Source organism: Leuciscus leuciscus (assembly GCF_965113295.1).
Source record: "Leuciscus leuciscus genome assembly, chromosome: 13".
Lineage (NCBI taxonomy): Eukaryota > Metazoa > Chordata > Actinopteri > Cypriniformes > Leuciscidae > Leuciscus > Leuciscus leuciscus.
This window is the reverse complement of record NC_138737.1, coordinates 7,971,404-7,985,203: the sequence shown is the minus strand read 5'-3', so window position 1 is coordinate 7,985,203 and position 13,800 is coordinate 7,971,404. Positions and strand designations below refer to the sequence as shown.

Below are 13,800 nucleotides of genomic sequence, written 5' to 3'. Positions count from 1 at the left end.
ATTTTCAATGTGTATTTCTTTCAAATAAACTACACTTGATATTTTGTTACTCAATTCAAATACATTTGTATAATTATCATAATTTTTTTTTTTTTTTTTTTTGTGTTCCAAGTGCAGAAATAATATTTGAGGGTGCTGTAGGCTATATTAAGCTGCAGGCTATTGGCAGTTTGCATGCCTTTGGATGTGGATGTTGGTTTGAAAACAGACTTCTTAACTACAGTAACTTAATTAGCAAGACTTTCCTGTTCAACCTGCTTCACCAGTAAAACCATTCTGGTTAATCAGCATTTTTTTCTTGTAAAGAGAATGGCTGATCCACAAGTTAGACCAGTGCTCAACAGCATAAACCTGAACCACCATTAAAATTCATGCTTGTGTAAGATGGTCTTTTTTAGGAGGGCAGTGATGTATCAAGATATTGCATGTTGACCTCTGCAAGATCAGCTTTATACATCTTATTTCATCCTTACTACTTTGATTCACACCATGTAATTAAATGCTGCAGCATATTGAAGTCTGGGATTGATCTATTTATGATCATTTAAAAACACTAAAGGATGCATTCATCGTTGACATCTATTACTTTGTGTGTGCACTTGTTTAATTGTTAGAGGCGTCAAAGAGCATCAATCAATCAATGAAATCTTTATAACATGTTCTTGACCATTACATCGTGTAATTGTTCATATAAGCATTTGCACACTTTCAATCCAAGGTTTAGCTTATATACAAAAGGGCCTGAATGAGCTAATTGGCTTTAATTATATCCTTGCTTAATTATTTAAGGGAGCTTAATGGGCTCAGCTATAGTAAGAGCAAGATATCTTTTATCCTCAGAAATTCAAAAATGCTATTTTTGAAAGAAAAGATGATGATTGTATATTATCATTGAAGACATTTAAAGGGTTAGTTCACCCAAAAAGGAAAATTATCCCATAATTTACTTATCCTCAACTCAAGCCATCCTAGGTGTATATGACTTTCTTCTTTCAGTCAAACAAAATCTGAGTTATATTAATATCCTGGCTCTTCTGAGCTTTATAATGGGAGTGAATGGAGCCTGAGAAAAGCTCCAAAAAGCTCATCCATCCATCCATCCATCCATCATAAAAGTACTCCACACAGCTCCAGGGGCTTAATAAAGGCCTTCCGAAGTGAAGTGATGCATTTTTGTAAGAAAAATATCCATATAACTTAATAAACTATAATCACTGGCTTCCGGTCGGATCAGAGGTCATTGTTCTGCCGGAACTCAACTCGCGTACGGCCGTTACCGTAAACCAGTGATTATAGTTTTTTTTTATAGTATTTTTGGGTCAACTAACCCTTTAAGCACAGTTAGGCCATCTTGTCAATCCAAAGGATTTTGGGTTGGTTCATAGTCTCTGTTTAGCTCGTTTCCAAGCCGGACCATTAAAATAGTCCCCTACAAGGTGTGTCATTCTCATATGGTGCTATGGTAAATCTGTTTGCAGATTATTTTGCCCTAAGTGAATGGCTGGCTCTGTAGTTAGTTAGACAATCCCTGGGGGAGCTTTCTTTTTTCTTTTTTTTTTACCTTCCCTTTAGCCAGCACAGCATGTTCCAGTGTATCAGCAGAGTCAGAAAGGTTTAATGAGCTCCAATTGCACTGATCTCATAATGAGGATTGTCACCCAGAGAGAGAGAACAAGAGCTTAGATTGAGGGACAGAAACAGATGATTGTTGGTATGTTCCTTTCTAGTCACGATTGTGTGGAAAAAAAACTCAATATTGAACTAATGGGTGTGCTTTGTGCAGTAAAATCAGTGTTGGCTACATCTGTTGGAATTGTATGAACACATGCTATATTTCCCTGCTGGGAAAAAAAATCAACAAGCTGGTTTTAGATGGTCTAGTTGGCCTGAAGCTCCTAGATTGACCAACTTAAAACTGGCTAAATCAGTCTATAACCAGACAACAGACCAGGTTGGAAGACTAGCTTTGAATGCAGGCTGGTTTAAGATGTTTTCAGCCTGTTTGGGAGATTTGATTAAATAAATGCAGTCTTAGTGAACATAAGAACCCCCTTTTAAAAACATTTAAAAAAAATATTACAGACCCCAAACTTTTGAACAGTATTATATACTAAAATCTCCCAACCAGGCTGAAAGAACATCTAAAACCAGTCTGCATTCTAAGCTGGTCCTCAAACCTTTTCTGTTCTCTGGTTTATGTATATTAAAATATTCAGTTATGATGTGAATTTATGGGCTGAACCTGGAATGCTAATTTGCCATATTGGTTCCATTGATTGGGGAGTTTTTTAGAATAGCAGTTTTCGATTTATGAGTAAAAATACTTTCAAAGCATAAGTTGTATAATATACATAAACTACAACTTCCACAAGCATCTGAGTTTACTTGCTGGACAAATCAGCAAAACTGTTGTAGTCTTTATGTGACAACTTCTTAGCAACATTGGGGGAAAAACTGTTTGACATTTACTTTTAAAGTGGGACTGTGTGTAATTTCTGTTAGAACAACAAGTAATATTAGCAACAGACCTTAATGTACTCTTCAATTATTGGAAGTAGTGGTATTCTAAAAATTCCATTCTCAAAGGAATATATTACTCAAAAATGCTAATTCTTCCTGGATTCAAAATAATGAATCCTACAGTTGAAATTCCACAAACTGTTGTATGCTGCATATAGCACATGTTCAAGACTTGTGCACACTATACTGTTGCTGTCACAAGAAATTGTGTTTGTCTATCCCTCGTGAATACATTTGCTCTTGTGGGCAACATTAAAGTAAAACAGAAAGTGCATTTAAAGGCATACGTTTTCTCAGTATACGTGTTCCCTGGGAATCAAACTGTCATTATTGTCATTTCTTGCATACACTCTCTCTCACAAACCCACACACACACACGCACGCACACATACAGATCAGCAATATGAACATACAAATTTTAAACTAATGTTTTTGTTTTTTTCCCCACTTTCTCTGCAGGAATCCTCATATTCATTTGCACTGAAATGCCTTATTAGCCTCTCCACTGTAATTCTGCTCTGTCTGATCATTATGTACCACGCACGAGAGATTCAGGTAAGTAGCCGACTCAGCCTTGGAAGCCATAAACTAGAGTAGAGACTGAAACAGGAGCCTAAAAGATTGCAGAGGAAACACTTATGCCAATTCCTAATGACTTATAGTAGCAGCAGAATGAAAACTTGCCCTGGCTTTTGTAATTCCTGATATCTGCATTCAGTGTCTGTGCCATTTTACCTATCCATTAAAAGGTCTTTATAGAGAAGACACTGATTTTGATTAATGATGGTATTACAAGTGGGGCTTATGGCTAATAGGAGATGTAATTCAATACAGGCCTGCCAATCAGTTGGTTTGTGGGCATTATTTAATGACTTGGAACATCAGATGATGGTCAAATTACAGAATGGATGAACAATTGAAAACCTTTATTCCTGATTGAAACAAAAGAGAAGAAAAATCCATATCATAGTCATAAATAAACTATCGGTCATAAATAAACTATACTAATACCACAAATAATGTTTTTATATCATTTATGTATTATTATATTAGACTAGAATAGATTATGGTACATTTATACAATATAATTTTAATCTATTAAATAATATCTAAACATTTGTTAATTACTGAACAAACACACACACACACACAATACTCTCTTGTTTGTAGTCTTGTTTTAAAAATGTTGGCATATTTTAATGGAAAATAAGGCAAAAATGTAATATTTTTTGCAATGAAGATCATAGTCCTGTTCAGAGAATCTGTTCATTCCTTAAAAACATTTCCCTGTCTAACGTCTAGCTCTTCATGGTGGACAATGGAGCAGATGACTGGCGGATAGCCATGACATACGAGCGTATCTTCTTTATCGTTTTGGAGCTGCTGGTGTGTGCCATCCACCCTATTCCAGGTCAGTACGTCTTCACATGGACCGCCCGCCTGGCCTACTCCTACCTACCGTCTGTGGCGGATGCAGACGTGGACATCATCCTCTCCATCCCCATGTTCCTGCGGCTGTATCTGATTGGCCGAGTCATGCTCCTGCACAGTAAGCTCTTTACGGACGCCTCGTCACGCAGTATCGGAGCCCTCAATAAGATCAACTTTAACACACGCTTTGTCATGAAGACTTTGATGACTATCTGCCCAGGCACAGTCCTGCTGGTTTTCAGCATATCATCATGGATCATTGCTGCCTGGACAGTGCATGTCTGTGAGAGGTGAGATAAACCTTTGATTTCTTAAGAAACACTGTTTGTACCTGGAGTATTAAAGGAATATTCCCTCACGCAGCCCTCATGTTGTTCCAAACCTGTATAATTTTCTTTTGTCAATGGAACAAAAAATGTGAATTAAGAAAATCCTGGCTGGTCTTTTTTTCTCATTTCCATATAATGTAAGTGAATGGGGACTGGGGCTGTCAAGCATCAAAATGACAAAACAAGCACCATAAAAGTTGACAATTTGACTCATGCACTATTTCCCATGTCTTTTGGAGTCATACAATAATTTGTGCAATGAACAGATCGAAATTATAACCTGGAGCCAATGATGCTGATATACTGTTTTTGTTGTCCGTACGGGTTTTGTTGTCCATTTTAGAGTTTAGTAGAAGTAGGGGAGCAACGTCTTACATTTCAGTCTTTTCTTCACTCAAAGCTATCAAATGGCTTCATAAGTCATATTAATTACTTGTATGGTATTTTATGTTGGTTTGTTTGTCATTTTAAAGGGTTGGTTCGCACACACACACACACACACACACACACACACACACACACACACACAAAAAAAAAATCTGTCATCATTTTACTCACCCTCATTCTACATTCTAAACCTGTAAGACTTTCGTTCATCTTCGGAACACAAATGAAGATATTTTTAATGGAATCTGAGCGATTTCTGTTCCTTGATTGACAGCTACGCAACTACCACTTTGATGCTTCAAAAAGTTCATAAAGAGATAAAACTAGGCTAATCCATATGAATTGAGCGGTTTAGTCAAAATTTTCTGAAGACACTCAATCGCTTTATATGATGAACAGATTGAATATAGGCTTTTATTCACATCAAAACACTGATCAGCGAATAAAAACAGAAGTTCAAATGTGCTGCATAACACAAGAGAATGAACCTCTTTGGTTTTCGCATGTCAAGCGAACCATAACTGATGTGTGCGTTGATGAATATTATGTGAATAAAAGTCGAAATTAAATCTGTTCGTCTTATAAAGTGATCGTGTCTCAATTTGGACTAAATCACTCAATTCATATTGGATAAGTTTTACGATCTATGAACTTTTTGAAGCGTCAAAATGTCAGTTGCGTAGCTGTCAATGGAGGGACAGAAAGCTCTCAGATTTCATCAAAATGATCTTCATCTGTGTTTTAAAGATGAACGATAGTCTTATGGTTTTGGAACAACACGAGGGTGAGTAAATGATGGGGGAATTTTCATTTTGGGGTGAACTATCCCTTTAAAGAAAACCCTTTTTAAGTCCCCATTCACTTCTTATTATCTAGTAAAGAGTGGCCAGGATATGCTTCCACAAAAGAAAGTCAGTTATGGGTTTGAAATAACATGAAGGCGAGTAAATAACGACATAATTTTTATTTTTGAGTGAATGATTTCTTAAACTATTTATGTATTTTTTTTCCCATCAAATGCAGTTGGTCAAGACCCTATGTTGTTGCCTTTATAAAATGTGATGTCAGTGGCAAGCGAATGTGTGCGTGTTTCATTGTTCACGCGTGTTTTGTTCTATGTTTCTCCCACATGGCTGCTGCTGGATAGGGGTCCAAAGTGAGTCTGTGATCTGCAAGGAAAAACTATTACTTGGCTCTTAGCTTCTGCTCATCTCTCTTGATGAGCTATACTGGCAAAACGGCAATTTGCTGGCATCCTGGAAATCCCAAATTCTTTTCTTTTCCAAATTCAGATTCATTTGTTTTTTCCTATAAATGGTCGGGCATCTTATAGCCTTTGTTGTAGAGGGGTCTTAGTGTTAGGTAATTACATTTTTGAGTCATTCTTTGGATTTTGGGATTTTCACGCAGCTGACACCATGTGTCAACATGGTGGTCATCATGTTCATGGCAGCCTGTTCTTTTCCTAAAGCGCTGTCAGATATGTGACCTTTTCTGGTGATCTAAAGTGCTATTCTTACCAAGATACCATCTTGACCTAGACCGTGGGGGAGAGTAAAGATCCAGTATGTTGTCATGACCCATAAACATAGAGAGAGCAGCACAGCTATGCTAATCAGGTCATCCTGAGCCCTTTAGCCAGGTTCTGCGCCCACTTCTTACCCATTAGACTATATGTGCTACATCATCTGATATTTCTTCACTGCACTGCACCACAACAATAGTCCATTGAGTATATATGGGTTTTCTTCAACTATGGGCACTTTTCACTTCTAGAATATAGACACACTATTCACTAACAATGTCTAACAGCTCACATAAATGCATCACAGCCAGGAGAAATTTGTTTCCACCATTTCCACAGTCTTATTATTTAATAGCATTCTGTGGATAAGTTTTGTGCATCCTAAGTACAATTACATGTAAAAAAAATAATATTTTCCACACATAATTACAATATAGTTGTGTTGTCAATTAAAAATATGAAATGTTAAAATGTTTGTTTGATTATTATAGATTTAAATGGTTTATGATGGTTTTTCATATTTTATGACTGAAAATAATTGTTTAAATGATCAACAATTTTTTTTTTTTTTACCTAAACTCTTCAGAATCTCTCCTTTAAGTATCTTTTTCACACTTTCACTTCTCACACTTTTTTCCCCACTCAATATTACAGCATGGTTGTGGTGTTAGTTTTTATTTATTTTACATAGTAATTTAGTACACTAAGGTAAAACTTTATCAGTTGGTCATGATGCAACTGAGGACTGGTGTATTTTCTTTTTACATAAATAAAAGTATTAAAGTGTATAAAAATGCTATTTTTAATATTTAATATTTTAATAATATTTTTGGAACTTGATCTGGAACAAGGTTAACAAAATAAAAGTGCAGTCAAAAGTCTCACCATTTACAACAATAAAAGTGCCCATAGTTGTGAAACACTCATATCTCCAATGAAGTAGATTTTTTCCCCTACCTCATTGATTTTTTTTTTTTCTTGTTTTGAGAATAAATCAGAAAAAATGTGTTTATACTTAAAACAATGAAAAAAAATCATGATACAGGTCTCTCATTATACAGTTTTGCTTCTCAGATAAATTGATCTTGTTTTGAGCATGCCTACATATCGTTACTGGAAAGCAAGACAAAAATACAGATTTATAAAATTATTTTTTCCACTGAGGTTGAGGAAAAAGTGCTGAGGACACCAACTAAGCTAATGTGCTAGTCAGTTGTCATGCTAGCTTGTTATTTTTCAGTATTGTCATGTCCTGTGTTAGAGTTACAGTGGATGTATCTGTCGGAGGAATGGAGAGGTGCTTTATCAGCACCTTTGGAACCCTCAGAGACTGTATTTCCCTTCGCTTCGCCTCTAAATGGCCTCAGTTACCTCCTCGCTTTAAATCATTTGTCGGCAGGCTAGTCGACAGGCCTCATTTAATAGCACTCAAGCTAATGAGTCCTCAGTTAAATTCATGGACATAGAAGCTGGAAACTCACTGATTGATTCATTTGAACATAAATGTAGAGTTACCCCGTAGTCAGCACATGGACACTTCATGCTGTTGGAAGATGGATTTGAGGCCAAGGAAGTCCTCGTTTTGAAACTTTGACATCATCATCCTCATCACTTTTTAATTATTTTATCCTTTATGTTTGTCTAAGGGTGTTTGGGGCGAGTGTTTCTTGAACTGAGTAGACTGTTTTGTTATGAATGTTTTTATCTGAAAGAATCAACATAGGTGGCATTCTGTTCCCTTAACAGAAAATTACCATGGTAACTAACCACAGTATCACCAAAATACTATAGTTACTGTAATTTTTATTCTGCTGTACAAAAAAACTAATAAGAAGCTTTTGGAGCGTTTCTGTTTACTTTTGATGATAATGGCGGCGGCGAATATCAAATGAACACAGTTTTATTCCATTAGCAGTTACTTTAGTAAGTGGCGGGAATTGTGGTTACCTTGGTAAAATTCTGTAAGGGTTGAATCTATGTTTAAGATTCTTTGATGTGTACAAATGAAGCTCTCGGAACAAGTGTTCTCTGATTTGAGATAATGCTTAAGTGCCTTTGTTGAAATCAACTGCCTGAATGCTCTTATGTGCTCCATACTGTCAGAGCAGTGCATTATCTGAGTTCATGGCAGCTTTGGATTTGGTTACACTGCCAGCATGTTTTTCCATATACCCTCTTTATGCTTGTGTAATGGACTGTGACTTCCACAATAGTTTTACACAGACGCATTCTCCACACAAGACCGAGCTAGAACACTGGGGGAAGAAGAGCAAGCCATCTAATGGACCCTGGCTGCCCTCTCGTTCATACGAGCATAATATGGACACCACTGCTTTGAAAATATGTACACAAAGGCACCTTGATTTATATTTGAGCTGTCCGCCTTTTATCCAGTGCGGTCTGGCCTGAATATTGATATATGCTGCTGCATTCAATACTTATTGATATTCCACTTTAGGTCATTTTTAAGATTACCCTTCAAATGTAATTGGGCTTCTCAAAGACCCCTAATGTGAAGTGTACCTGGCCGCTGATTCGGACAGGTCATTCTTTATGCTTGAGCCGTGCAACAGTGTCCATGTGCAGTGCTGTTCAAATTTCAGGGGAATATTTGTAAATAGCTTTTGTAAATATATCATTTAGTATAGGACAAATCTATGAAAACATGATTGCAGCAGCACGTCGTATCAAGTAGGGGTCCGAAAACCTGGAATGAGCTATGAGAATTATTATTATTTTGTCAACATAAATGTAGCTACAATTGTATTTATTCATTTATGTTTTTACATTTTTATTTCAATTTTAAATAATAAAAAAAATTTGTAAACATAATTTTTTATACATTTTTTTTCAAGTTTATTTTGTTTGTCAGCATAAATGTAGCTAGTATTATATTTAATCATTTGTATCAATTTAAATTGATTTAAAACTTCTATATTTTTAATTAATTAGCTTTTTTATTTTATAAACTCGTAGTGGGGTCACCTTTAACTTTTTCTCTTTTGAGATTGATTCTATGAGGCATTAATTAGTCACTCTTTTGAATTAATCCCAGCTTTTTTTCTTTTCTTGTTATTTTATCTCATCAGATACCATGATAAACTGGAAGTCACCAGTAACTTCTTGGGAGCCATGTGGTTAATCTCCATAACCTTCCTGTCTATTGGTTATGGTGACACGGTGCCTAACACGTACTGTGGGAAGGGAGTGTGTCTCCTTACTGGAATCATGGTGCGTCTCTCTTTTACCCTACTAATTATGTACAAGTCTTCCATTTAAATTCTATTTTTGAGACATTTATGTCCTTGTGAGTTTATCTGCATATACTTTACAGTTATTAGAGTCCACTCAGCCATAACGTCATTAGGCCATAAAGCCATTTTGTGGAGGAATTGTTTATAAAAAAAAAATACATTAAATTCTGTTTTTGAGACATTTACATCCTTGTGGGTTTATCTGCATATTTTTTTATAGTAATTAATATCCATTCAGCCATAACGTAGTCAAGCTGTGAAGCCATTTTAAAGAGGAACTGTATATATAAAAAGCTTTCTGAATTATCTCTCTATGGCCCTGTTTACACCTGGTATTAAGATGCGTTTTGGTCGATCGGATCACAAGTGGACGACACTAAATACAGGTGTAAACGGGGTCTAAAACGTTTTGAGCTTATCCACTTTCGACCACTTCCAGAGGTAGTTGAAAATGCATTCGACCAGATTGCTTTCGTAGTGTAGATGCTCATGTGTTCGAAATTCGAATGCTTTCGAACAGCCAAAAAAGACCGGCTACTGTCCGCCTACTGACCTAATGCATAAACATTATGGGAGAAAAAAAGATGAAAAACATACCAAGCACCATTTCTGACTTCTAACACGCACTCACCGCGTTCAGCGTGGTCTTGCGGCTAACAGAGCATAAACTAAAGCTGCTGCTCCCTGTTTCTTCATCATCTCCATGCGCGTTCATATGTAAATTGCATAAGCTTACTTTGTACATTAAATCATAAGATCTGAAAAAACCCATACATTTACCGGCCATAGACCCTCCCCTTGAAGAAAGTGGTTGAAAGTGGCCAAAAGAGACCAGGTGTAAACGAGGATGTGTCTCCCTCGTCTACTTGTGATCCGATCGACCAAACACATCTTGTGTAGACAGGGCCTAAGAATTTTGTTGTGGTCTGTGTGTTTTTTTCAGGGGGCCGGCTGCACTGCCCTAGTGGTGGCTGTCGTAGCCCGGAAGCTAGAGCTCACCAAGGCTGAAAAGCATGTCCATAACTTTATGATGGACACTCAACTCTGCAAAAGAGTGAGCATGTTTTAATATACAGAATTAACTAACATAAAGTGTTAAATGGAGCAGTCAAACTCACTGCAAAAAGCACTTAATGCCAAATGTTGACGGTGCATAAGCTGTGGAAACTAGCCAACATTCACTTGATGATATAATTTTCTAGACAAAAACTGGCAAGCATATCTCACCCATATCTCTAATTCACCATTACATGCAGTGTCTACAACTAGCACTTATCACTGTATTTCAGGAGTATTCACTTTAAATTTGTAATGTTGCTGTAAGTTTCCAAACATACTGTACCTGTACCTCTTTCTGTCTAGCTGTACTGATGTTTTAAAATGAATATTTAATATCATCTTCTTAACCGGACTTCATTTGCTGACAGGTGAAAAACACGGCTGCTAATGTACTCAGGGAAACATGGCTAATCTACAAACACACAAAGCTTGTGAAGAAGGTTGACCATGCCAAGGTCCGAAAACATCAGCGCAAGTTTCTACAGGCCATTCACCAGTACGTATATTCGCAACATTTAATCTTTGTATTGCTACGTTTGCTGTCCACCTTTTTTTTATGTGAGATGAAAGATTAATCAAAAATGTATGGTAATTTAAAACTGGATTTAGTTTACTCTTTCCAATTTAGGGAATCTATTCGCATAACAAAAATTATATGGAGTTTTGGAAACTGAATTTAGACTGAATAGACTGAACCTCATATTTCCTTCCTAATGTATTAGAATTATTTACAGCATTTTTTGTAGGGATGTGCCCGAAGCTGAATATCATGTTCAGAAAGGAAATTATGTGTACTACGGAGCCCCTAAAGGGACATGGTGATTGAAAAAAATATATGAGATTGAAGGAGATTTTGCGTTCTCTCACAATTATATAGTTGGGTAATAATATTGTATATAATTTTTGGGTATCAGAGGGCCGCTATCAATATGCAGGGTTAAAACATTTTTTTTAAAAAAAGACTTTTGAATGCTCGCTTTTTACATTCACTTTCCAATTTCCAATGTGTATCGGAAGCATCGGTACTGACCGCATATTTTACAAGATAAGATATTTGTCTATGACGCTCTGGATCTGTTGCGCACTAAATCCTCCTCCATCGCCCTGTCAGTCATCTCTGATGTACTGTAGTGTAACCGACTACCACAGTAAGCCTAACCATGTCTCTTTAGGGTCTCCCCGTCATTTTCCGTGCCTTCAGGCACATCCCTAATTTTTTGTGAGTTTTACCTGTCAGATCATGGGCTGAAATCTTGAGAATGGCTTAGACTAGTCTTTCCACAGTATTTCAGTACCAAGATGATGTTGATAATAAAAGAAGTGAGGATTAGGGTTAGTTTATTGAACAAGCTACATACTTGTGTGCATAAATGACCAAATGCACCTTTGTCTTGGCGAGATGTTAATGTAAAAACAGTTGGGTTGTATTAAGTGAATGTAAACAGGCAAAAAAGATTTGTCTCAATATCGGACCAGCGCATTGGAACTTCCAGTGTAAATGCAGGCTGCCTCTGTCTGTTATGATGTTATTAATCAAACACTGATACTGGCAAGAAAAAACCAAACCCACTCACTGCTATTAATTATTTCTTTGTTCTTTATAACTGACTGTTTACTGGAATAATTCCTTGGAAGAACTTGAAGCAACAGTAATTGAGATATATTTGAAGGCTACTTGCCATTGCTTTAATTTAATTTGTTTATATTAATCTTTAACTTCTTATATAAAAGAATGTTCAACAGAATATTAGTTTTTAGTGTGAAACTGGTATAGAGCATAATGAAATATCACTGGTGTTGTAGACAGTAACCTGGATACATGACTCGCTCTCAGCTCACACAGAATATGTGCTGGTCAGAATAGTGTTTACCTTCAGCTCATGCAAAAGCAATGAAGCATTTTTCACTATTTATGGAAATACCATGAAAAATTGAAGGGAGACAAAAATGTTGCTAAATGGTCTGGCGATGCAAATCAAATGATTTTTTTTTTTTTTTTTTTTACTTTTGGTGTGGTGTGCAACTTGAGGGTTTTAAAAAATGTATTCTGTGTTCCATTTGTTTTGCCTTAAATCACTGCAGAGCTCAGAAGTAAGTCATGTCTTCTCTCTTTCCTTACCATTGGAACCTCTTTTCATTTTTACAAGTCTTATTCAGCAATATCAACCAACATGATGAACATTTGAACATTCAAAAACATTTGAAGCTGGGCATCATTTTTGTTTAGACTTGATATCCATTAAGGATATTTAGACAAATGAGATTTGAATGGTTTACCAACCTGTTAAGGTACTTGAAAGGAAAGGTTCTTCGCATCTTCTCAGCTTCAAATTTATCAGATGCCACAATGTCCGAAATTCATTCATCTAGCCTGTACCAGATTTCCAAAGAACACTGCACTTTGATCCTTTTAGTCGTACCACCATGTACAATCTGCTAGTCTGGTGGTCTGCAGTGTTTTCTTGCAAACACAAATCTATTGCAAATAATTTTTATCGAGATGCGTTTAGAGAAATACCAAATGTGAATGTCGAGAGACTGCATGAGACGTTTAGACACAAGTCAGCATTTGGTACTCGTTTCCTTTCACTTGGTTGATTCACTTTTAAAATGGACCATTCACCCAAAAAATCTAAATTCTGTCATTATTTACTCATCCTCATGTTGTTCCAAATGTGTGTCATACTGATTTGTGAATGAATTATGAATGACTCTGAATTAATTTAATTTAATTTAATTGAATGATCTGGTTGAATGATCTGGTCCTTGTGCATCGTATTCACACAAAAAAGAGTGACCGGTGCATTATGCAAAATTTGTCAAAGAAAGCCATACAAGTATGGAACAACATAAGGTTGATTAAATGATGAACAGAATTGTATTTTTTGGCTGAACTAATCCTTTAAGTGCAGTAACATTTTCTGGCCGTGTTATAGGTTCTGTGATGTGAATCGCCAGTCCTGCTTTTGTTTGGCACGCAGTCAAATTGAAAGCGCGACTGCTGAGCACAACAATTCATTTATAATGTATTTGGCCTTTACTTTTACGAGACCACATAAACATTCCCTTGCCTAATGCATACAATCATAAAATTCTATAAATATCTGCACATGAAATGCTTCGTAAACTCAAATCGGCCTGTGTTTCTCGAACTGCGGAGAAGGTAACGATTTCATCTGGAGTGCAGGGAACTATGGAGGTCTGGGTACAGAAAAAAACAGACCAATTTTGGCCCTCCCAAAATTGAGAGTTCATCTTTAAAACAGTACAAGCACATGTGGAAAAGTACAAAGTG

At 36.4% G+C, this 13,800-nt stretch overlaps 1 protein-coding gene across 2 annotated transcripts in view; it reads left to right on the top strand.

Moving 5' to 3' along the window:
* The window catches only part of kcnn1b (potassium intermediate/small conductance calcium-activated channel, subfamily N, member 1b), a 36,546-nt gene that overhangs the window by 17,178 nt on the left and 5,568 nt on the right, over positions 1-13,800 (top strand). For both annotated transcript variants that reach the window (XM_082187303.1, XM_082187304.1), the window contains exons 3-7: positions 2,980-3,075; positions 3,823-4,241; positions 9,282-9,423; positions 10,390-10,500; positions 10,874-11,001. In XM_082187303.1, coding sequence (XP_082043429.1) covers positions 2,980-3,075; positions 3,823-4,241; positions 9,282-9,423; positions 10,390-10,500; positions 10,874-11,001 — 896 coding nt within the window. The remainder of the gene's footprint in view (positions 1-2,979; positions 3,076-3,822; positions 4,242-9,281; positions 9,424-10,389; positions 10,501-10,873; positions 11,002-13,800) is intronic.